The sequence below is a fragment of the Gorilla gorilla genome, chromosome 10 (assembly GCF_029281585.2).
Source record: "Gorilla gorilla gorilla isolate KB3781 chromosome 10, NHGRI_mGorGor1-v2.1_pri, whole genome shotgun sequence".
In the NCBI taxonomy this organism is placed as follows: Eukaryota; Metazoa; Chordata; class Mammalia; order Primates; family Hominidae; genus Gorilla; species Gorilla gorilla.
In genome coordinates, this window is record NC_073234.2 from 144683819 (window position 1) to 144710493 (window position 26675).

General features: G+C 43.4%; 1 protein-coding gene and 1 long non-coding RNA gene across 2 annotated transcripts in view; one reads left to right on the forward strand and one right to left on the reverse strand.

Moving 5' to 3' along the window:
* The window catches only part of TMEM132D (transmembrane protein 132D), an 825211-nt gene that overhangs the window by 135583 nt on the left and 662953 nt on the right, over positions 1-26675 (reverse strand). Inside the window, exon 5 of the mRNA XM_019039446.4 lies at positions 3778-3921. Within this exon, the coding sequence (XP_018894991.3) occupies positions 3778-3921 (144 nt within the window). The remainder of the gene's footprint in view (positions 1-3777; positions 3922-26675) is intronic.
* LOC129526042 (uncharacterized) lies at positions 4110-6718 on the forward strand. The gene is made up of 3 exons (XR_008670626.2): positions 4110-4524; positions 4614-5306; positions 6219-6718. It is a non-coding gene; the product is annotated as an uncharacterized lncRNA (long non-coding RNA).

The window sequence follows — 26675 nt, forward strand, 5'->3', positions numbered from 1 at the left end:
ATAAATACAAAGAAAATCACTCAAAATCATAAAATTACATGGAAGTTAAACAACCTACTCCTGAATGACCTACCCCTTCCTTACACCACATACAAAATTAACTCAAGATGGATTAAATACTTAAATGTAAAACTCAAAACTATAAAAACCCTGGAAGATAACCTAAGAAATACCATTCTGGACATAGAACTTGGCAAAGATTTCATGAGGAAGATGCCAAAAGCAATTGCAACAAAAACAAAAATTGACAAACAGGATCTAATTAAAGTTAAGAGCATCTGCAGAGCAAAAGAAACTCAACAGAGTAAACAGACAACCTACATACAGAATGGAAAAAAATATTTGCAAACTTAGCATCCGACAAAGGTCTCATATCCCGCACCTGTAAGGAAAATAAACAATTTTACAAGCAAAAACCAATCCCACTGAAAAGTGAGAAAAGGACATGAACAGACATTTTTCAAAAGAAGACATATATATGGCCAATAAGCATATGAGAAAATGCTTAACATCACTAATCATTTGAGAAATGCAAATCAAAACCACAATGAGATACCATCTCACACTAGTCAGATGGCCTATTATTAGAAAGTCAAAAAGTAGCAGATGCTGGTGAGGTTGTGGAGAAAAGGGAATGCTTATACAGTGCTGGTAGGAATGCAAATTAGTTCAGCCACTATGGAAAGCAGTTTGGTGATTCCTCAAAGAGCTAAAAACAGAACTACCATTCAATTCAGCAATCCTATTATTGGGTACGTACCCAAAGGAATATAAATCATTCTACCATAAAGATACATGCACGCGAATGTTCATTGCTACACTATTCACAATAGCAAAGACATGAAATTAACCTAAATGGCCATCAGTGCTAGACTGGATAAAGAAAATGTGGTACATATACACCATGGAATACTATGCAGCCATAAAAGAGAATGAGATCATGTCCTTTGCAGGGACATGGATAGAGCTAGAGGCCATTATCCTAACTAATACAGGAATAGAAAACCAAATACTCCATGTTCTTGCTTACAAGTGGGAGATCAACAAGGAGAACACATGGATACTAGGAGGAGAATAACACACACTGGGGTCTATAGGAGGGTGGAGGGTGCGAAGGGGAGAGGATCAGAGAAAAATACCTCTTGAGTACTGTGCTTATTACCTGGGTGATGAAACTACCTGTAATCAAAGCCCTGTGACACGCAGGTGACCTATTAATATATAACAAACCTGTACATGTACCCCCAAACCTGAAATAAAAGTTAAAAACACACAAAAAGGAAAAAACAAACAAAAAACCCCCTACTACTGTTGTGATAAGAATAGAGCGGCAAACAAAGTGGACCCAAATAGCACCGCCCTCACGGAGCTTAGGTTCCAACGAGGACAGTCAGAAGATGAATACAGCACCACCCTCATGGAGCTTAGGTTCCAAGGAGGACAGTCAGACAATGAATACAGCACTGCCCTCACAGAGCTTAGGTTCCAACGAGGACAGTCAGAAGATGAATACAGCACCACCCTCATGGAGCTTAGGTTCCAAGGAGGACAGTCAGACAATGAATACAGCACCGCCCTCACAGAGCTTAGGTTCCAACGAGGACAGTCAGAAGATGAATACAACAAACAAAAATATATAGTGTATCTGTGAATACATAAACGTATGCTACGTATGACATATACGCATATATGAATAGAAGTTCAGCAGGGATGGGGAAGGCAGTGCTGTGGGTGTCTGTGAAGATTTTGCTGACGCTGCTCAGAAAAGGCCTTGGGGAGAAGATGAGGCGAGGGAGCCGTACAGGCATCCAGGGAAAGAGAGTTAAAGGCAGAGGGAGGAGAGGGGATGCCTGTCCTGTTACAGGAGTGGCCAAGTCTCCAGTGTGGCCAGAGTGGAGGTAGCCAGAGGGGCTGTGCCTAGCGTGAGGCCAGCGTTACAGCAGTTATGGCTGCAAAGGTTTGATTCTGTCTCTGTAAACACTTTGGCTTTTACTTTGAGGAGGGGAAGCCAGTGAATTTTTTTTATATAAAAAACGTATTGATCCATAATTAATGTACATATTTTGGGGTCCATGTGGCCATTTAATACATTCATAAAATTTGTAAAGATCAAATCAGTGTAACTGAGATAGCCTCCACCTAAGATATTTGTTGTTTCTTTATGCTAGGAATGTTAGTATTATTCTCTAGCTATTTTGAAATATGTAATAGATTATTGTAAACTGTTGCACCCAACTGATCTATCTAACATGAGGTCTTATTTCTTCTTTCAAACTGCACATCTGTGTCCACTCATCAGCCTGAGGGGCCGAGCAGAGGAGTGACATGGTCATATTGCCCGTGACCGCCCTGGCTGTAGCACTAAAGAGGGGTTATGGGAGAGGAGGTAAGGACAGGCCCTAGGTCACCAGCAAGGTGGTCAATGCTTTGAGGTGATTGTGTCTGGGATTGGGGTGGTGGCAGGACCCGAGGAGGGCTGGATCCTGGCTATCCTTGGAAGGCACTGCCAACAGGATTTGATGAAGGCTTGGGTGTGCAGAGAGGGGAGAAATGTAAGATGAGCCTAGATATTGGCTGGAGTCAGTGAAGGAAGTTGCCCTGTGCTGATGTGAAGAAGATTCTGGAATGAGTAGGTAGGAGTGCTGTATGATGTCATGTGTTCCGCTGCCCTGTTGCTTTCTGACATCTCTGCCTTCTCTCTGAAACCCATAAGGATGGACGTCCATCTCATTTATGTGGTCCTAGAGTCTTGAACAGTACCTAACACTTAGTGGGGATTTGATTCGCATTTGTTGACTGTGTTTTAAGTGAGCAAAAATGCTCCCTGAAGGTTTGCTTCAGAGCAGAGTGGTTACACCAATTCCTGTCCGGGAATTGTCCTGTGCTCCAGCCATGGCTAGGACTCATGTGGAGGGAGTCTCCCGGAGCCTCGTGAAGCCCTTCTCGCTGTCCCGGGCTTTTGTTGGCAGCCTCCTCCTTTGAGGAGGTGCCTGCTGCATCTGTCACTGCAGCCCTGCCTCTGGAGTGGGCGGTGGCAGCCTGGGGAACCCATTTATCTCCTGCAGGCTGGAAGTGTGCTATGAGGTTCCTGGCAGAGCAAGACTCCATCTCCCCAGCCTCCTCCATCCGTCTCCCAGGGTGCCTTTGTTTTGAATCATTTTTGATTTCAATTTAAGAAGAGAAAGAAGAGGCTGAGATGAAGGAAGGAGGGGTGAGCGCTGTTCAGCCACATCCCTAGCTCATGTGGAATTTTGTGGGCTAGGCAGAGGAATGGAGAGTGATTTCCTCTTCCTCCCTTGGCCAGTACTGTAAATCAAAGCTGGGAGTGGTTGTATACCTTATACCACCGTTGATTTTACACGAATGCTGTGTGCTATAGAATCATCCCGGAGTGTGGCCGCATACCCATCCATCTAGGCTCTAGGGCTCCTTCCCTTCTTCTCCCCTGCCTGGGGTGGGTGGAGGGTAAGCGGGTCCCTGCCTCCCACGACAATCTCCCTGGGGATCTGGGAAGAGGCCAAGGGCATTCGGCAAACACAGAGTGTCAAGGGACAGCCTCCCAGACTCGGAGTCACCAGCCAGAGCACTTTTTCATTCTGTCCAATATTTGTGCCACGGAGAATGTCCTGATTTAAGCGGCAGGATAACCAGAATGGGATGGGAGGGATCCTGTGGGAACCAGAGGTCCCAGAGGTCCCAGAGGTCCCAAGCTGGTCCAGGAGCACAGAAGCTGACATGACAGCAGGTTTCTGCAGGGGCGGGGAGGTGTCAACTTGCCTTAATCACGTCTTCATCAGACGATCTACACTCCACAGACTCCAGCAGCTCTGTCACTGTGCCGTCGTCCTCCACTGAGACCACTTTCACCGGGACGGCCACCGTCTTCCCCGTGAGGATGGCTGTGTTCAGGATTTCTGCCTCCTGGAAGACCAAACACACCCTTCCATCACATCCCCTCCTGAGACGGCCCAGTCCCTGGGAGAATGCCACCTGCCTTTCCTCAGCCTCCCTGCAAACAGCACTGGCCTCTTCTGCAGGCTCAGAAATCCTGGCAGGCAGCACCAGCTGGGTGACCGTGGCAGCCATGAGATAATGTTCTGTCCTCACCCAGATTTCCACAGGGCAACTATGATGGGGAAGGGGTGGAGGACAGAAAAGGTGGCGGAGGAAATTTATTACTAATATTGTGTTTGGCAAACACTTATGTGTCAGGCACCCTTGTAAGTACTTTACAAATATCGGCTCGTCAATCCTCATAGCATCCTGATAAGACAAACATTCTTCTTCTTCCCAGTTTACAGATGGCACAGAGAGGTTTTGTCACTTGCCCAGGGTCACCCAGCTAGAAATTAATGAAGGCAGGATTTGAACCTGGGAAGTCCAGCTCCCGAGTCCATGCATCAGCGAACTCAAATAGGTCTAAACGTGGACATGACGACGGTAGCTTAAGCCGCCGAAGGATGGCCAGAGGGGCCTGGTGTTGTGAAAGAAGCTTGATGAGCAGCACCGCACCACCAGTGCGAGGTATGTGAGGGAGACAAAGGCAGGGAGAGAGCCCTCGCTCTCTGTGCTCTCTTGCTCTGGCTTGCTTTCACTCTGTTTCAATTTTCTAGGCTTTTACTGGGTCCTGGCCTCCAGACGTGTCTGGAATGTTACTGTGGCTCCAACAGCACGCCCACATCCCCACTGATGCGACCCACGATGCACCACACACATCCACACTCACCCAGACATGCATTTTGCTGTAAACCCTTCTTTCATTGAGCAGCTCAAGACATGTGTCTTTAGGGATGTCCCGGCTTGCCCCAAGTATTTGCTTTCAGAATTAAGAATGTCCTGAACCTTTCCCCTTGGTAGCACCTAACAGTTGCTGTTTTACTTTTACTTATAGTTATTTAATGCCTTTATCTCTCTTCCAGACTCTAAGCTCCATGGGGCTGTATCTGCTTTCTGCTCACCAGCACCTAGCGCAGAGCTTAGCTACAGTGAATGGTGTTAATGTCTGTTAAGTGCATAAATAGGCCTCAACAGGGAAAGGACTGGGATTTACATCCTCACCTTCTTGCTCCCCAGCCCCTCACGTTCTATGCATGAATCCCCTTTTTTCAGGCACACCTATGCCTCGGTGGTGTTTCCCAGACATCGAGCATCTCTGGATCTCATGACACCCTGCATCTCTCTCTCCAGTGCACCCATGCTCATCCTCAGTGACTCCTCTAGAATTCTTGTGATTTTTTAACTGGTGGGGGACAGAGAGATCATAGGAGCCCATTTTTCAGATAGAGAAAACTGAGCCTCAAGACCCGGTAAGTGAATCTCATTCTTCTCTGCGGAGATTGCATTTTCTATCACAAAAACGTAGAAGTCCCAATATAACCCCACATCTCTGTATAATACAACTTCCAAGTCCTAGCTCACAATGTTCTTTGCTCAGTTTCAGCTCATCACATGCCAGTGGTGTCCCTAAGAGGTGTTTTATCAACATGCCACGTTGCGTTTCTTCTGTTAACTCTGAACGTATCTCTTTTCCTTGACACAATAACATCAAAAGATCTGGGTGGGTGCTAGGAGCTGGTTAGGGTGGATCTAACACAATTGTCATTTTAGTTTCACTCATAGTTATTCAATCGCTTTATTTTCCTTCTAAGACTGCGAGCTCAGTAGGGCTGTATCTATGTCATTTTGAGAGATGAGCTTGCAAAGATTCTTGTTACTTTGATTCTCATGTGAAATGTAAAATGCCTGTTAGTAGAATGCCAGCAGAAGGAATAGAAGTTTATCATCTTAAAATTACATAACTATTTTCATTATGTTAACTATTTCTTAGATAAGATCTTATTTTTCCTTTATGGGATGAGATTTGTCTATAACCAGCTCACTGGGGTTGGGCTTTGGATGTAGCAATACATATATTATTCATTATTTTAATTCTAAAAGACAAGACTCCAATTTGGAATGCTCCTGAAGTTCAGAGACCATGTTTCAAACTGTTGGAATATGCATAGGCCTTCAAAGTCCCATTATCCATACGCTTTTTCTCCTCTTTGGGTTCCCAGTCTGATTTTATTTTAATTCGAATAAAAACATGGCACAAAAATGAAGGGGCAAAATCAGTGTATGATGCTATTTCCTGCTGCCTCTAGGCAGGAAAAATTAGCTTTAATGGCAAAAATCACCATTACTTTTGCACCAACCTAACTTTTTTTTCTACTCTGAAGGGGGAGGATCAAAAGGAACAAGTGGTACTCTGGAAAAAAGTGGCTTGTGTTCAGGATTTCTGCCTCCTGGAAGACCTGCTGTTTAACTTGCTGGCCGAAACTGGCTCATCACAAAGGAGAGAGACAGACGAGGGAGCAGGGTGGCCACTTCTGACATCAGTCTCAGGGGACACGGTTTCTCACATTCGTGGTTAAAAAGTGAAGAGCATCTCCACTCTAACGATAAAAATCAAAAGGCCTTTCATGTTTTTGCACATTCAGGTTAATATAATGAGAAATGACGCTGGGAATGACTGATGAGCAGCTGTAAGCCCATATGTCTGGGGTGTTGCCTTTTTCTCTGAATAGCATACGTGTTTCTGCCTACCAAGATCTCAGTGTGGCTGAGTGACTGAGCCTTCAGGCTTGGTATTTCCCTGCCTCCTCTGTGTATTTCCAATTCTTTGACGTCAAGAATTTTCTCTTTTGCACAGTTTTGCCTTTTCCAGGAGGTGAATGGTACGGGGATGACTCACAAAAGTCTTCAGATAAGAGGAGGAAAAAAGAGACCCTTGTTCAGTGGCAGAAGTACCTGCAAAGCCTTAGCTTTGCTTGAGATATGACCTATGACTGCTCCAATTTTTGGACCCCAGAAAACCCTTGAAAGCTCAGCTTCCTTATTGCTGTGTGTTCACCTTATCACAGCACCGCAGAGCCTAGGAAATAAAGGCACAGACTCTCTTTAGAAAACATATCTCCTTCCCGTCAGTCAGTCATAATCCTTACTGTCACTTCATACACCCTTTCTGCTACTTGGGCATTATCTGTGTGCCAGTCAGGATCTCTGACAAAGCACTACAGAACTTTAGGCACTCCAGAGTCAAGGAGGAGGTAGAATAGCAGAGAATAGGCTGGATGTGGCACTGAGAAAGGTGTCACCATTAAAGTGAGGCTTCAGATATTTTTCCTGGGGGCTCATTGTCATCCATTATAGGGAAACAATAACAGTCCCTGTCTTGCTAGAGAAATAATGACCCATGTCTTAGTTTGAGCCAGCCTGGAAATAGATCCTGGGACAAAGATTCAAGAGCAATTTATCTGGGACATTCAGGAAACTTCAATAGGAGAGTGTGCAAGTGCCACGGGGAAAAGGAGGCTACTAACAAGTTGTATAGATTAAACCAGTTATCACAGTGGGCACCTGGGGCTGATCCTGCAGGGGATGATGTATATCACGACATATATTGTATATTCTATGTGTGTCTTAGTTCATTTGTATTGCTATAAAGAAATACCAGACTAGGTGCAGTGGCTCACACCTGCAATCCCAGCCCTTTGGGAGGCTGAGGCAGGTGGATCACTTGAACCCAGGAGTTCGAGACCAGCCTGGGCAATACAGCGAGACCCTGTCTCTACAAACAAATAGAAAAAAGTTCATCCAGGTGTGATGGTACATGCCTGTAGTCCCAAATACTCGAATGGCTAGGTGAAAGGACCACCTGAGCCCAGCGAGGTCAAGGCTGCAGTGAGTCGTGATTGTGCGACTGCACCACAGCCTGGGCAACAGAGCGAGGCCTTCTCTCAAAACAAACAAAACAAAACAAAACAAAAAAACCTAGAGAGGCTGGGTAATTTATAAGAAAAAAAGGTTTGCTTGGTTCATGATTCTGCTGGCTGAAAGATTGGGCATCTGGAGAAAGCCTTGTGGAGGAGGGCGAAGGGAGCAGGCATGTGCAGAGATCACCTAGTAGTAGAGGAAGCAAGGGAGAAGAACAGGGTAAGTGCCAGGCTCTTAACAATCCTGAGAACTCCATCACTGCCCCACGCCCACTGCCAACCAGAGAGGGACTTTACCTACTCATGAGGGATTCACTCCCATGACCCAAATACCTCCCATGGCCCTACCTCTGACCCTGGGGATCACATTTCAACATGAGGTTTGGGGGAACAGACATTCCAACCGTAGCAGTGTGTAAATGTGTATGTATCTCAATAGATTGAAATCTATTATGATGTATTTCCCTGCAGGGGATTTCTCTAGAATATACACCTAAGAATAGTTTCATTGAGGGCTGAGGGAGCTGGGGTATTTATACACCAAACCTAAGTGCTGCTCCTAAACGGACCACTGCTTAGCACTTCCAGCCCACTGCATGTGCAGACAAAACAGACTTCTACTGTTTCAAAGGAAGCTCCCGATGGATGGTGACACTGGGACCTGGTCTGGAGAACACTGCTGTGCTAGGGTACAAGGGAAATGTGTAGGGCCCTAACTGAGTCTGCTACAACATAACTGAAGTAATCTGTCATGCAGTGGTCTGATGGATTGGAACCAGAATTAGAGTGTTTTTTTATTTTGATTTTTGCTTTTTAACTTTCCTCATGTTTCTGGTATCCTGATGTTACGCTTCAAGTATCAGCATAGTCATTTATTCATGTTGACCTTTGAAAATTAATTATAAAAGAGACAAGGAAAATAATCGATAGAGAAAAACACTGAACAAGGGAAGTTTTTAAACACCTTAAGAGATTGATCTCTGTGTTAGACAGTTTGTTGCCCATTCAATGTCTGTTCTGCCTTTCTTCCTAACAAAACCCCAATTTCATTTGTGGCTGTAACATGCCTAAATAAAATGACTACAGTTTTTGGCTGCCCTTAATCTCTGACACATTTCTGGCCCAGAAGATATCAATATAAGTCATTTAGTGAGACTTCCAGAAAATTTTGTGAAAAAACAAACAAAAACTCAAAAGAAGACAGACACGCAGCCAATACTCACATAAAAAAACTCAACATCATTGATCACTAGAGAAATGCAAATCAAAACCACAATGAGATACCATCTTACACCAGGCAGAATAGCTATTATTAAAAAGATTAAAAAAACCCACAGATGCTGGTGATGTTGTGGGGTAAAGGGAATACTTACACACTGTGGGTAGGAGTGTAAATTAGTTCAACCTTTGTGGAAGACAGTGTGGTGATTCCTTAGACAGATAAAAACAGAAATACATTTGACCCAGCAATCCCATTACCAAGTATAGACCCAAAGGAATATAAATCATTCTACCATAAAGACACAGGCATGTGCATGTATACTGCAGCAGTATTCACAATAGCAAAGACATGAAATCAACCTAGATGTCCATCAATGGTAGACTGGATAGAGAAAATGTGATACATATACACCATGGAATACTATGCAGCCATAAAAAAGAATGAGATCATGTCCTCTGCAGGGACATGGTTGGAGCTGGAGGCCATTATCCTTGGCAAACTAACACAGAAACAGAAAACAACATACCACATGTTCTCGCTTATACCACATGTTCTTGCTTATAAGTGGGAGCTAAATGATGAGAACACATGAACACATAGAGGGTAACAACACACACTGGGGCCTATGGGAGGGTGGAGGTTGGAAGGAGGGAGAAGATCAGGAAAAACAACCTATGGGTAGTAGGCTTAATACCTGGGTGGGGAAATAATTGGTACAACAAACCTCCCTGACACATTTCCCTTTGTAACAAACCTGCACATGTACTCCTTAATTTAAAATAAGAGTTACATAAAAATTAAATTAAAGTGAAAAAAATAAGAAGAACTAAGCAGATTCTGAAAGTTGTCTTTCCTTTCTTCCTGCCCACAAGGCACAGATAATGCTGGAGTTAAACTGCATCTTGTGACTCAAAGGTGCTGGTATGTGGTTAAAAGACACGTGGTTTCAGTGTAGTGAACTATTAATAGTTAAGTGCAGGGACTCTCTCTTGGATTGTGCATTAGGCTGTTTTCACACTGCTGATAAACAAGATATACCCAAGACTGGGTAATTTATACAGAAAAAGAGGTTTAATGGACTCAGTTCCAGGTGGCTGGGGAGGCCTCATAGTCATGGTGGAAGGTGAGGGAAGAACAAAGGCATGTCTTACATGGCATGGGGCAAAGAGAGAAGGAGAGACAAAGCAAAAGGGGAAACCCCAAATAAAATCATCAGATCTCCTGAGACTTACTCACTACCACGAGAACAGTGTGGGGGAAACCGCCCGAATGCATGATTCAATTATCTCCCACCAGGTCCCTCCCACAACATGTGGGAATTATAGGAGCTACAGTTCAAGATGAGATTTGGGTGGGGACACAGCCAAACCATATCAGACTGCCTGCGTTTGAATCCTGGTTGTGACACTACCAGCTGGGTGGCTCCAAGCAAGTTACTTAACTCTTTGTGCCTAATTCTCTTTGGCTATAACATGAGCATAATGATGGTATGTACCTCTTGGGTTTGCCCTAGATTTGGTGCGTTAATATTTGTAGAGTGTTTAGAACAGCACCTGGTAACTAATAAATGCCCTCCCAAATGTCTGATAAATAAGCACAGATGAATGACGACCATGGTGGGTTGAGTACAAAGTTCATGTCCACCTGAATGTGAGCTTACTTGGAATCAGTATCTCTGTAGATGTGATTAGTTGAGACACGGCCTTAATGGATTAAGGGGGGATTGTGGGTGTCCTTACAAGAAGAGAAAACACAGACACACACACACAGAGGATGGCACGGGAAGATGGAGCCAGAGATTGGGGTCATCCATCCGTAAGCTGAGGAATATCAAGAATTGGCACAACCCACAGAAGCTGGAAGAGGTAGGAAGGATGCTTCCCTAGAGCCTCCAGAGGGAGCATGGCCCTGGTCACACCATAATGTTAGACTTGCAGCCCCCAGAACAGTGACGGAGTGAGTGTCTCTCATTTTTAGCCACCGCGTTGCGTTACTTCATCACTTCAGTACAGCAGCACTAGGAAGCAAACACAGTGACTAGTCAAAAAGGAAGCACCTGGATGCCAGAAGCATGGCCACACTCACCCCAGGCATCCACCTCCAAGCATGTTTGCAGAGAGAATTAAGAGCTTGCTCATTCTAACCATTGATTTCCAAGTTCTGTTACTCACAGATAATCACCATCTTAACTGATGCAACCTGAAAGGGGACTGCCTCATGATTTCTTATCGGTCTTAAGCCAAAACGAGTAAGTTAAATTGACTTATTTTTTGTAATGGGAAAAAACATTTTTTGTTGTTGTTGTTGTTCTTTTTTGTCCCTAAAGTTATTACAGCCTCTTTAGAGACCACTTGCCATTTTAATATATGGTTGTGAAATGATCCCATAAACGTTAAAATAGATGAGTACGGTTAGAAGAAATAAAAATAGTGTAATGTGAGCTGCATCAACTGATTCCTTCCTAAACAAAAGCATCAAAGTGCTTAACTATACACCATGGAATACTATACAGCCATGAAAAAGAACGAGGCCATGTCCTTTGCAGGGACATGGTTGGAGCTGGAGGTCATTATCCTTAGCAAACTAACACAGGAACAGAAAACAACATAACACATGTTCTCACTTATAAGTGGGAGCTAAATGTTGAGAACACATGGACACAGAGAGGTGTCACAGAGAGGACACAGTGCTTAACATCACAGTGAGTAACGCACCCAATCTGAGCACCCCATTGGAGGAGGTTAGAGGGGGCAAACATTCCAAACAGCAAATGAAACGGAGCGCCAGCTGAACCTCCAGCCTTCCCTGCCCTGTGCAAAATTGGCTTGGGGAAGGCATCAGAGGAAGATGGAGGCTTATCCAACCAGAACAGCTCACAGCCCAACACCTCAACCTCCAAGCAGTGTGTTCCCATCACTTAACTCTGTGTGAGGCACATTTGAGAAAGAGGAATTTTGAAGAAATGGACATAAAAGCTAACTGGCCCATTAAGCTTGAAGACTTGCAAAAAGGTAGCATTTTTTACAGGGGTTAGCTGTTAATAGACATGAGACAGTAGGCATAAACTTTCAAACAAACATGATTTGCGTTACATACTGAGACATTTCCTCATAACATTTTTTAAGGAAAACAATGAGTCACTAGGATAGATAGTTTTTGCTTTTCCTACCTCCTTTTGTATAAGAGGACATCCATTTTCCTTTGGGAAGCTATCACTTCTCCTGTGCATGAAGCTTGGTGGGGGCACAATAACTCTCTCCCCTGGTCAAAAGTAGGCAGGCATATCCGGAGCTAGGACCAGCAGCCTCTCTCCCTGGGACTTGAATTACACTCAAATGGAGTGAGGCCGGGTCAAGAACAGCTGAATTTCATTTATCTCATTTGTGGCACCTGAAAAGTCTATGCCCTTTATCCTGATCTATCTCTAGCATTGTCCTGGTTCCTACCTTTTCTGAGGGCTTTTTGTCCGGCTTTTAAATTCATCCTCTGAGAGAGCCCGTATTCTTGCAATAAATTCATTTTTAAAAATGTTAGGTAGTGAGAATCAGTTTATTTTGCTTACAGTGAACAGTTATGGGTCACTAAGGATGGGGATACATTCCAAGAAATGCATTGTTAGGCGATTTCATCGTTGTGTGAACATCATAGAGTATATCCCACAAACCTAGAAGGCAGAGCCTACTACACACCTGGCCATATGGCATAGCCTATTGTTCCTGGGCTACACAACTGTATGGCAGGTGATTGCACAGAATGCTACAGGCAGCTGAAACACCATGGTAAGTATTTACCATGGTAAGTATTTGTGTATCTCAACATAGAAAAGTTAGAATAAAAATACAGTAGCATAATCTTATGAGACCACAGTGGTATACGCAGTTCATTGTTGACCGAAATGTTGGTATATGGCACATAACTGTACCCTATTGAATGAAGTTGACCAGCAAGGTGATTAGATCAACGTATATTGGTTTTTGAGGTTTCATTCTAAACTGTCATTGAGATGCAAACTTCTTGTTTCTTTAGCAACTAGCAATCTCAGTCACCAAAGTGCAACTTGGACATCTTGTTCATTTGCATTCCCCCCAAAACAGGCCTAAGACAAGTTAATCTCTTTGCAGGAGGCGGGAGTGAGGCGTAAGCAGCAGGAGACAGTGACAGGGGAAGCCAATACAATGGTGTGTTGTCAAGGTTGCAGTGGTGCCCAGAGGAACTCGATTTACAGAGGCAGGATTCTCCCAGAATTGTCTGACTAAAGGCTAGAAGCCTGCATTCCTGGGGTTACAGGTTTCCCCGGGTGTGTAAACTCCATGCTTGGGAATGGGCTCCCATGATGTCAGAAAAACCCTGGAGCAAAACATGGAAAGATGTCCATAATGCCTGGAGGTGGGGTCAGCTCAGGTGATATGGTTTGGCTCTGTGTCCCCACCCAAATCTCACCTTGAATTGTAATAATCTCCATGTGTCATGGGAGGGACCTGGTAGGAGGTAACTGAATCATGGGGGCAGGTCTTTCCCATGCTTTTCTTGTGATAGTGAATAAGTCTCATGAGATCTGATGGTTTTATAAATGGGAATTCCCCTGCACAAGCTCTCTTGCCTGCCACCATGTAAGACATGCCCTTGCTTCCCCAGTCATGTGGAACTGTGAGTCCATTAGACGTCTTTCCTTTATAAATTACCCAGTCTTGGGTATGTCTTTATTAGCAGTGTGAGAACAGACTAATACATCAGGGAATGACAAGTCTTCGCTCACATGGGTGCAACTGCCCAGCACGAACGAGGGCCAAGAGGGCGTATAAGGGCACCGGAGACAGCAGCTCTAGAAATGGACTCAGTTGCTCCCATGCAAGGAGAGAAATTCCCCATGATAAAGTAGGGAACAAAAATGTGACTTACTTTTTGAAAAGGGGGCACACTTGGGCCTGCAACTTGCATGGAGATGTGTGGCCAGCATTTACACTGATTTAAACAGCAGGTTTCAGAAGTAATTCTTCTTCACTCATGTGCTTATAAACCTTGGAGAGGCTGAAAGCTCACTTGATAAGATCATATCAAATACTTCATTAAATTAAGTATACAAACATGGTGGTAGCCCTACAGGTCATCCAGAGATCAAGGCTCCACATGCCCTGGATGAAGGCTCCACATCAGTAGGGCTGACACCATATAGGGAGCTGGCCTTGCACGTTTTGGGAGCACAGTTCACCTCTGTCTGCCATTTCCAACATTCTTACTCTCTTCCTGGTATGTGGGAAACTTCTTGAATTGCTAATATATTTGTTTTCTAAAATATGTACTTCATTTCTCATCATATTTACCCATTCTTCAAAACATCTTGCAAATAATATTCAGTTTTAAGAATATTGTATCAGTCAGGGATGTTAGTTGCAGACAACAGAATCCACTCTAGCTCTTTCAAGCGGAAAAGGATTTATTCAGGAATATGGATGGGATTGAAGAAAGAGATTTCAGCTGAGTTCCCAAGAGCAATGCCTGGAACCAGAGAGTGGGCCACCAAGAACCTGCTGCTTGTCATGACTAGAAAGCTTACAAATCAGACAGATGGTTCTAGAACCTCATTGCCTCTCCCACAATCTGAGCCAGCAAAATGGATGCCCACACACTTCCTTTTCCCCACACACTTCTTCGTTTCGTTGGAAACGAAATCTCACACAGGTGCATCCAGTTGGCAGGGACTGGATCGCAAGCCCATATACCCTCACAGACACTTTGCTGCCTTTCAGGAAAATCTGAGCCAAGTAGATTTTTGGAAAGTACCTTGGGGGGATGAGATTTACACAGTGGAGAGAGCTCTCAAAGCTCAGAGAGAGTATTTTGTGGGCAGCTGCAACAGTTTTCTACTACATGTGTCAACATTCCATGGCCTCATGTTCTCCTGATGTTACAGTACAGAAACTCATGTTCTGCTAAGTCTATTCATTCTCTTAAATATTGGAACTATGTACCCTTTATGCTTCACCCCATCTCCCAATGACATAAAGAAATGGTACCTTGTAAGATTCTTTTGTCCACCACAGACTAAATTTGAGGACATTAAATGTCAAACGGATATAAGAATTGTGAATTTACGTTTCATGGAAAAAGAAATAAACCTCTTAAAGACAGATGTCCAGATCAGGTATAAAAAGATTTTTTTCCTCCTGTTATATCATATTCAGATGTAATATTTAAAAATGAAAAAAAAAAAAGCCCAACAACCACCCCTGGGATGGCATAGCCACTGACCAATCAGAGGAGATGCCTGGCCAACCATGCTTGATGGTGTTGGGCCAGCCATGCAAGTGAATTCCAGTTTACAGAGGACAAAGGAATGCTCCGAGAATATGCCATTTGTTCCTTCATATTTTCCAGGTCCTTACAGTTTAGAAGAGACCTGTGAACACTTGTAGCCACTAAAATGTACGGGTCAATGTTGTTTGTTACTTGTGGGTTGAAGCAATACGGCTTTCATGTTCAATTGCCTATTCTTTCTCCTCACCTGACATGGCCACCAAGGAGGCTCTGTGTTCCAGATGATGCAGTGAGGAGATGCTGGAGCCTCCATTAGCCTGGTTACCTGAGTCACGCGTGGAGAAGAGCTTCCTCCTCACCCACACAGGACATATAGCAGGAGGAACAACTATGCTTTTCTTGTCTTAAGGCAATGTGATTTGGGAGCAAGTTTTTATTCCAATATAACCCAACTTATCCTGATTAATACACAACACTTTCCAAATTCAGCTTCAGCAACTCACTCTATACCTAATCATGAAATTCTGGGCTGTCCTTCCGGGCAGCAGGGTAGGTTGCTCAGATATGAAACCTCAAAATTTCCTCCATGGGCTGGGTGGCTAGCCCTTCATCTCCTGGTTACTGCCCTGATTTCTGTTGTAATGAGCTTGGGCAGGTCCAGCCTAAGTTAGTGTGAAGGTCTCACATCCCTTTCTTCCTCAACGTGTCCTCCTAACTGTGGTTGACTTCTTAAAAAAACCTTTTCAATCAATTTCCCAACAAAGATCAGTAACCTAATCAGTAGAAATAACAACTAATCACCCTGTCCTTGTCTTTTGCTTGTTTGGCCAAACTCTGTTATTTGAGCCCCTACTCCTACCCCTGGCCTCCCAAATAAATAGCAAATGCTGCGACAATGATGGGCTGTGGGTTTTTTATTTCTTCCACATTAAACATAAGAGCTATTAGTTGACCATAGAAATACTACATCTAATTAGCAATAATGCCGTGTTGCTATAAATAACCTGTGTGCTTCTTTTGACAAGTGCAGAGTATCAGTCAAATTGGCACCTCCATTGCAAACAGATTTATAAACCGCTCTGTTTCTTAAAGTACATCAGCTCTTGGGTTTCGTGGCTGTGGTATGGTATGCAGAGGGATTGCATTTTGGCACTCACACTAAAATGAAATAAAATAATAAAATAAAATAATTCTTCTACCTTTGGGGAGGCAGCAAGATTTTATGCTGCAGATCCCACATGAGGCTGGGCATGTGGTCATGCCTTCTTCCTGTGAGGCTGGCTTCTCAAAGCCATTGAAACAGCCAAATGCATGGTGCTCTTCCCTTCCTTTTTAACGTAAATTTCAAAATCTTATCAAGGTTATCCAAGCTCATTGTTAAAATGTTACCCTTCCAAAAGCGTTTACAATGAAATGCCATAGCAGGTATCCACCCTTTCTTAACTCCATTTTTGTTTCCTTCAGGCAATTGTTTTCAACTCTTCTATGTTATAAAGGTTTTTCCCCATATATTTAAATAATATGCTATATTCCCCTTTTTTGATATAGCAGTTTTAGACTTTAGCTACTGATTTCCTGGTATGATCAATGAAATTTTATCTCTGACTGCCTTCTATTTTCTCTCCTTTCTCAGGCAATATGATCATGTTCCCCTTTTGATTTCTCTATTGGCTGTATTTATAATTTCAAGGAAATACACCTCTAATCAAAGACAAACACTGCATCGTCTTACTTATAGGTGATATCTAAAGAAGCTGAACTCACAGAAATGGTGAGTAGAAGGGTGGTTGCCAGGAACTGGGTGAGGTGTTGGGGGAAATGGGGAATTTTGGTTAAAGGGTACATATTTTCAGCTATAAAATGAGTAAGTTTTGTAGACTTGATGTACAGCACGTTTAGTATAGTTAATAATAATATATCACATACTTGAAATTTGCTGAAAGCATAGATCTTAAACGCTTTCACTACCAAAAAAAGGTAACTCTGGGAACTAATGAATTTATAAGCTTGATAGTGGCAATCATTTCACAATGTATATATGTATCAAGACATCATATTATACACCTTAAACATACACAATTTTTATTTGCCAGTTATACCTCAATAAAGCTGGGGGGAGAAAGAGATAATGCCTTGGTCCCTGAATAGTTTAAGAACATGTCTGCAGATTCTTTGACATTCCTGCCATGTGGAAGTGGAGTCTGGTTTTCCCCCCTTCAACACAGGCCGGCCTTAGGACTCACCTCTAGCTGTATCACCTTTTGGAACCTAGCCTCGGAAGTAGCAAGCATCACTTCCTCTAGAATGCAGTGGAAGTGATGGTTGCTACTTCCGAGGCTAGGTCCTAAAAGCCAAGACAGTTTCAACCTTGTTTTCTTGCTGGGGGCACTTGCTCTTGGAACTCAGTCACCATGCTGTGAAGAAGCCCTGGCTGCATGGAGAGGCCACATTCAGGTGATCTGGTCAACAGCCCAGACTGTAATCGGCATCCCCCACAGCAGATGTGTAAATGCAGAGGCTTTTCAGAGACCCACGTAGACTCTACCTTGCTGCACTGAACAGGAGACCCTGAGCAGAAGCCACCTGGCAGAGTCCTGTAGACCCCCGGAGCCATGTGGCAGAACATAATATAAATGGCTGTTGTTGTAATAAGGATACTATGGTTTGCCAGTTTCTTGTGCAGCAATAGATAACTGATAACCCCCGCCTCCCGCTTTGCAAGATGAGAATATTAGCCCTGCTAAAGCTCCTCTTTGGTTCATCTCTGGTGTTAGCTTCCTAACTTTTCTCACTTCTAACTTTTACTTTTATACTCTCAAGGATGATAACGTCTACATTGTGTTCTGAAACATAATGAAGTCATCTGTGCTTCGTACAAAGGTTGGATCTCAGAGTTGAAATCCACTAACATATCTATTATACTCTTACAAATATTGTTCACTGTGGAGCAGGCTTTCTCAGACTTGACACTATTGATATTTTGGGCTGCATAATTCTTTGTTATCAGGATGTTCCATGCCTTGTAAGTTGTGCATTGCAGCATCTCTGGCCTCCACCCACTAGATGCCAGTAGCATCCCTCATCCCCCTAGTATGACAGCCCAAAATGTCTCCAGTCATCGCCAATGTCTCCTGAGGGAGAAAAATCACTCTCAGTTAAGAACCACTGCGGTGGGGCGAAGAATTGTCCTTGGATTCTATTTCTTTTCATTATAATACTTTGTGTCTCCTGGAGTTACTCATTGCCTTCCTTTTTTTCCTCTTTAGTTAATATAATTTACCTTGTTCATAATCTTAGGTTTTGCCAAGCTCTTCACTGACCTTGCCATTTTCCCGGGGATCCCCCCACCAGAATATTTTGTCTTCTGTTCCGATGAATATGCTCTCTAGACCTGCTGCGTAGATCAGGACTTCTTTTTACTTGATACAAAATTTGTTTTAAATATACACATTTAAAATGGGAGAAATTTTCAAAACGCAGAAACGAATGCAAAAATTCTTGATTTTCTTGATTTTCTTCATGTCACCAGCAAGTATGGACTCCACTGTATACAGTGAGCTTTGTGCAACCAGAGCTGGCTTTAGGTAACAGACAAACCTTTCAAAAACAGAATATAGTCTATTTAGAAATAATATTTTATTGTACTAGTGGAGCTTGCTATTAAAAATCAGACTAAGCAGGCAGGGCACGGTGGCTCATGCCTATAATCCCAGCACTTTGGACATCGAGGCAGCACATCACTTGAGGTCAGGAGTTTGAGACCAGACTGGCCAACATGGCGAAACCCCGTCTCTATTAAAAATACAAAATTAGCCAGGCATGGTGGCCACGCCTGCAGTCCCAGCTACTCAGGAGGCTGAGACATGAGAATCCCTTGAACCTGGGAGGTAGAAACTGTTTTTTTCTTTTCCATTTTATATTTTTTTTAATTATCCTAAGCAAACTCAAGGCCCAACTCAAATGCTACATCTTCCTTGATCTCCCCAAGTGGAAATAATCAGTGTGCATATTGTTTATATTTTATTAGAGACATTATATAAAATAAATACGGAAACAGGAGAGCTTAGGGTGAGGAGTGCGAGCTTTGGAGCCAGACAGCCTGGCTTTGAATCTCAGTTCCTATGCCGACTAGCTCTGTGACTTTCGGCAAAATAGTGACCGTACTGTACTGCACTGTGTCTGTTTTCTCATCTGCGAAATGGGGACTGGAAAAGTTTCCATGCTATTGGGTTGACGGGAAGGATTTCATACATGAAAGGTGGTTATTGCCATGACTGGCACATGCTAAGCAAAGCTACATGTTCACCATTGTTGGTGTCATCCATGCTGCCTGACTTTAAGAACTCCTCAACCAGCCTGGGAGTGGAGACAGGGACCTGGCCTGAGGGATCTGAGTCCTAGCTTTACACAGCATCAGATGTGGGAGTTTGGCCAAGGTATGTCAGTTCTTGGAGGCCAACTTTCCTCATCTTCACTGTGGAGTTAAATGAGATGCAGGAGAATCGCCACCCGCACAGTCTTTGGACTCGGGTGGCCTGCGTTCAAATCCCAGCTTTGTCACTTCCATGTTTTGTGACTTTGCAAGTTACTGAAACTCTCTGCAGCTCATTTTTCTTATCTGAAAAACAAGGTTCCAAGTAGTATCTACCACAGAGAGTTCTTATGCGGATCCAATGAGTTAACGCAGGCAAAGTGTTAAAGCAGTGCTTGGCATTATTAATTTGTAAATAAGGCTGCTTATTAGTAGTATCCTAACATATGCAATGACTTACATGGATTCAATTACGTTCCTGGCAAAAGGAAAAAGCAAGAGAGAGAGGAAGGGCAGGAGAGGAAGAGGAGGGAAGAAGACATAACCTGCCGTGCCTTTCAATGCACTCAAGTTTGTCCTGCAGTATAGGAGGCAGGAACCTGCTGTTTCCCCAGTGGCCCCCAACCCCCACAGCCACTCACAGTGTGAGCATCTCACTGCAGTCAGTAGCTTTAGTATTAAAGATACATATTTTTCACACCCAGGATCCCTGAGCACAAGCCAACAACTCCACTTGGTGCCCAGCCAAGGAACAATAATGTGTCAATGCTGAAAGAAAGACGGGAAGTTTCGAGCCGTACAAGCTGTATTTTATGAGTGGTTTGAGGGACTTTCAAGGGTGATGTTGATTGTGTGTTAGTTTCGCATCATGTGTTTGCTCTGGAAACTAAACTTCTTTCTGGAATGGGACTTCATTGCCAAGACCTGTGAACTCTCAGTGAAGCATTGCAGGCTTGCGATAAGAAAGGGTGAATGAACTATAGGAACATGAGTTCTTGGCCACCTTCATTTCTATGCAAATTGACACTTGGTTTCTCTCTGGAGGATTTGCCTGGCCAGGATCACAGGGCAATGCCTGTGGGCATGGGCCTTGAGCATCTCTTCTCATGCACACCTACCTATGCATGTGGGTTTGCAGAGCCCACAGGTTAGGACTTAAGAAGCATCTCAAGGGACAGGAAGGTTCTCATACCATTTGCCGCTGTCTGCCGCGGCACCAGACCTTGGCCCAGACAATCATCCCAGGATGTGCTGTCAAACTCCGGTTCTAACCCGGGGCCTTGGAGGTGGTAATGGTAACCTGGTAAGCTAGGACCTCACACCTAAGCCAGAGGGCAAAGTGACAGCTCCAGGTAATTGCTGCCTTATAGGAATGTGAACCAGACTGACCCATGTCCTGATTTTCCCAGAGGAGCCAAGAATCAATACTGGTAGGTGAGATCTCCTAACTTTTACATTTGGCTTACTTTTTGTGAAATGCGCTGTGAAGTTTGAACAAACACATTTGCAGGGTGCACTGGCCTAAGCGCTCCCCTTTGTGACTTCATTAGGAACTCTTGCCCTGTTGTCTGGACTCAACAACGAGGCGAATGTTTTCCCAGGACCCCCGATTCATTTCTCTGGGTCACCCCACAACCCCTGCTGTCTGGGAATAAGGTCTCCTTCATTCTGAGCCGCCTGAAGAAATCTCCTGTATCACAAAAGCACTGCTTCGTTTTGCATAACTAATTTCAAATCTTATTTAGCGTCAAGTTTCAGAATTAAGAAGCTAAATGACAGCTGTTTAACTAACTCCTTAAGCCGATTAGGCAGCGCTACTCAAATTCCCTCAAGGAGGAATTTCTAACTCTGGGGAGAACCTAGGCCATGTTACTGCCTCTGTTTAAATTTAGTAAGCTGCTAAACCCATTGACCACACGTTCCTGACATCCTCAAGCATGTGGCCAAATATGGATTTTTATTTATTATGTTAACTGCTACAGAAGATGCCAAGTGATAATAACAATAACTTCCTTTGATCCACTAAGAAAATCTGTCATCTGTCCTGCGTTAGGAAATATATATATATATATATATGGCGCAAGTCGGAGTTTTTCCGAAGACACTTGATTGTGTTATAAATCCCATGCGTTTCAATGCATTGTGTTAGGAGAGGGGTTTGGATTAACCTTGGGCCCCCACATAATGGGTTGTACATCCTTCTCTTCATTAATAAGAGAAAGCCACATGAATGAGTTTAAGACTTTAAGCCAGTTTTAGTCTTAAGATTGATGTTTTTAAAGTGGAATTTCCAAGGAAGAGGAAACCACAATATTTACCTGATTTTATTTTTATTTATTTATATATATATATATATATTTTATTATACTTTAAGTTCTAGGGTACATGTGCACAACGTGCAGGTTTGTTACATATGTATACATGTGCCATGTTGGTGTGCTGCACCCATTAACTCGTCATTTACATTAGGTATATCTCCTAATGCTATCCTTCCCCCCTACCCCCACCCCACAACAGGCCCCGGTGTTTGATGTTCCCCTTCCTATGTCCAAGTGTTCTTATTGTTCAATTCCCACCTATGAGTGAGAATGTGTGGTGTTTGGTTTTTTGTCCTTGTGATAGTTTGCTGAGAATGACGGTTTCCAGCTTTATCCATGTCCCCACAAAGGACATGAACTCATCTTTTTTATGGCTGCATAGTATTCCACGGTGTATATGTTTATTACCTGATTTTAAATGTGAGGCTAAGGCTGCCTGGGCATCCCAGGACATCGACGCTGTGTACAAGATGATGAATTTGTTTCCCCCTTTATAATCCTTAGCTGGGCAACATTGGGTGGATGGTAACAAAACATGGTGTAGACAGTGTGAAGAAGCATGAGATGTGTGTTTTGGAGAACCTGCCATTGATCTAAGGTTGTTAGAAACCGCAGTTTAACTTTTGAATTGAATTTAGCGGGATGGGTCCAGTAATCCAGTGGGGAGTGGTGCGGAACCCACAGATTTTGTGGGCTGGTTTTGTGTGCTGAAAATGTCAGCTCCTTGCTCAATACCTAGAGGTTTTCCATTTTTGTGTTGTTTTGAGTTTTTGTTTTGGGCAGCTTTATTGAGATAAAATTCATATACCATAAAATTCATCTGCTTAAAGTGTGCAATTCATTAGTTTTTAATATAGTCACAGATATGTGCAGTATTACCACAGTCAATTTTTGAACATTTTTATTGCCTTAAAAAAAATCCTGTGTCCTTAGCTACTTCCCCACCCCTCACCACCACCGTGCTTCAGCCCTGGCAATCACAAATCTACTTTCTGTCTGCCTGAATTTTCCAGTTCCAGATACTCAACCTGAATCTAATCATGTGATGTGTGGTCTTTTGAGACTGGCTGCTTTCACGTACTGTGATGCCATCATGGTTCATCCATGCTGTAGCACGGGTCAGTGTTTCGTTCCTTTCACAGCTGAATAATACTCCTCAAGGCACACATGTTTAATGCTTTCCATTTAACAAAAATCAATTCCAATGCTGTTATGATCAGTTAATCAACTAGGGTTCCAAGGACCGCATCCGGCCCATGGAAATGATTTGTTTGGACTGTACAGATTTAATTCTTTTTCAATGGATCACAACATTTGAAAATGAGAATATCTGCATAAGATCCGGACTTCTGGTTTGTCTTGGAAAATCAGAAGTTCAGCAATTCCGGGGCATCATTCAGTGAAGGTGTCCTTGTGGCCTCTCTCTGCTTCTCCAGAGCTGATTTCTCCATTGAATTGGGAGGTCCAGGATTCTCGGGGAGGGTCTGAATCCAGGCTCCCTTGCTGAGATGCCTCTAGACGAGCAACACACGTGTGATCCAGCTGTGCCAACGTTGTCCAGTTCCAACAATGTAGGCTAAAACTTATAAGAAATGTGACAGGCACAGGGTAAACACTCAGCTTCGGGTGTAACTTTTTAAAATAACAAGCTACTCTTTGTATCAGAAATACTAAATCTGGTGATTTGTCAGTCTCCCTGATAAGAAAAGTCTGACAATATGATAAAAATGCTGTTGACTACACTCAGCATATATCAAAGATCAACAACTACCGATGTTGATAATGAAGGTTCTTTTAAGAAATGTACACTTCATTTACAGCTTCCAAACATCAATTCCATGAAACCCAGCATGAATATTTAATTTGTGTCTGTTGATAGAGTCCTCTTGATAGCATAAAGCGTCTGCTCTTTGAAACTGGGGGAGGTTTTGCCTGCAGCCTCTAAGTAAATGGGTTCTCAGTCCTCTACTATATCACTACAGAAAAATGCATGTCAAATTGTCAAAGGCTACAGAATTTTCCGTCGGCTGGGAGAAGCCTATCAGTCTTATGGGACATGAAACTAAGGAATTAATTCCATTGGTATGGAAAGGACATAGAAAATTGATAAACATCAAAGAGCTGCTCTCAGACGTCATTTAACTAAATCAGTAAACCTAAAAGTGGGTCTTGTTTAGAATTTTAACCCTCCAGAGGCACCGAAAGTGCTTATAAGTCCTTTTTTAACCTGCAAGCCACAGGGATTTCAGCAAGACTTATTGGTGGGCCTGGGAGCCAAGTCTTGATCATCTGTGCTGATGAGGGTGCAGTGGTGTGGCTAATCCCAAATAGTGTAAAACCCAAAAGTCATTTGCAGTTTGGCCCTGGAATACATTAAGTGCATTTTCTTGCCTTCAGCAGACAACTTCTTAATTATGTTTCTTTTAGGCTAATGTAAAAATGAATTTACATGTCTTCTGCCCACACTAATTGAGAAGAGGGTGGATGCAATTAAGATTATTCTGGGAGGCGGGATAAAATCAATCTGGGGTTTTAAATTGGTCGCAGTCACCCATGCATTGACTTAGACTTCATAACCTGCTGACCAAGGAAATGCATCTGAGGTCTGTGCTTCCCTTTCCTGAGAAAGGAAGAACATCAGCAGTCTCTGCTACTTCCCCAGCCTGGTCATCCCCTTCCTCAGCTCCTTCTCTGTTCGGGGGTGCTCCCCAGCCTGGCCATCCCATTCCTAAACTCCTTCTGTGTTTGGGGGGGCTCCCCAGCCTGGCCATCCCCTTCCTCAGCTCCTTCTGTGTATGTGGGGCTGTGATTCTATGATTCATGTCCTGTCCTCCAACCGCACTGATGACAGATGAAAATCATGGGGACTTGGAGAAAATGAAGATGATTATTAGATCCTTCTTCAAAATGTAGCTCTGTGATCAAGATTATGGACACTGGTCTCATTCTCAACTGTCTGAAACTACAGAGAAATTTATGCTACAGCAAAGCAGCTCTGTTTTCGGGGTGTCTACAGGATGGGGTGAAGCCGCACTACTGTGGAGACCACACCCTAGAAGATGATCTCATCCAGTCCCAGGGTGTTGATGTTCTGATCAGTTCCAGATTCAGATCTCCCATCTGGAGTATTCTTCTGCCTAGCTGATGTCTCCACCGGGTGTCTCAGAGTCACTGGGTTCAAGAAGCAACTCTTGACATCCTGTCTCAAATCTGCTCTGCTATCAGTATTCAAATCTCAGCAAATGGGGCAACAGTGCCCTAGTTGCTCAATCTGAAACCTCAGGAGTGATGGCTTATGTCACATCCATGAGATCATCGGGTTAGCACTGTGCTCAATGTACTGCAAACCTGCCAGCCACTTCCCTCCATTCCATGATCATCACCTTCAATGAAGCCACCATGATATGTAGCCAGGGTTAGGAAAAATCTTTGAAACCACTTATCTTGTTTATTTACTCCATAGCATTCATCACTCTCAGAAATCCTCCCTTTTCTTTTGCTGTGAATTGACTGTCTGTTCAACCACATCAGAATATAACCTTTAGAAGGGCAGGTCTTTCATGCTGTTCAACACAAAGCCTAGGGCTAAGTTCAGGCAGCCTCATGCAAGCGCTTCCTGGCATGCCAGACTCAAGCGTGTCCTTGAACATAACACAGGGCTCTTAGGGCACTCCTTGAATCAGCATTGAAGTCTTTTTCAATTAACTTCCATTTGTAACAGAGAATGTGCATTATGGCCATGTTCTCTTTGATATTTTAATCCACGTTGGAAGCAAAATATATTATTGGTGGGTCCCTGTGCATATCTCCAGAGCTTTACATTTCCTGGCTGGAATTGGCAAATCTTGTCCCATTCCTGAAGCTAGAGGTATAAAATGTGTTATATGTTTACAGCAGTCAAATGTCATCAGATTTCCTCTAGTTCAGAGCAAGAAAATAACCAATTGTTCTTTTATTGGTTGGGAGGTCCACGCTATAACCACTTTGTGATACATCATTATTATTTTTTATTTCATTAAGCCGGGCTTTGGCAGAAGCATCCTAACTGACATTCAGCCAAGAAAGCAGCTGTAGCTGATGAGCTCAGCTGGTGGGAGCATGGTGTTAATGAGGATGAGGTCGTGGGTTCAATCCCCACCTGGCTATGGGTTTGTTGAAAATCAGCCAGCTGAAATGGTGACCCTAACTATGGCCAACAGCTTAATAATTACATGAGAAAACATGAACATAGAGCCAAACTATCTTTTCTTCCTAAGGTCCTGGGGCACCTGAGGTTGGTCCAGAGAAGTGGTTCTCAACCAAGTCTATAGAATATACTCCTCCATGGAGCTCTGACAAAATTTCAATGCCTTGGACCTGCTTCTTCCAATTATATCAGAACCTCTGGGGAGTGGGACACAGGCACCAGTATTTCTTTTTCATATCTTTGCAGGTAATTCTCACTCAGTGGTTCTCAAACTTAGCTGTACGTTGGAATCATCTGGGGAGATTAAACAACACTGGTAGTGGGTCTCACACTCTGATTCTGAATTTATTGTCATGGGTTGCAGCCCGGATCTTGGGAGGTTGAAAATCTTCCCACGAGATTCTAATAGGCAGCAAAGTGTGAGCACCACTGAGAGTGAGTTTTGTCCATGAAAAATGGTCACCTTCCTTAGTGATTCCAGAGTGCCTTCTACTCTGCTGGACCTGTGAACACACATGCACTCAGACATGGTTCAAGACAGATGACTGGACAGAGAGGGCAAACTAGTGTTAGGCAACATGTTTTCTGCTCGATGCTTAAGAAATGTTAAAAGACAATTATGGTGCCA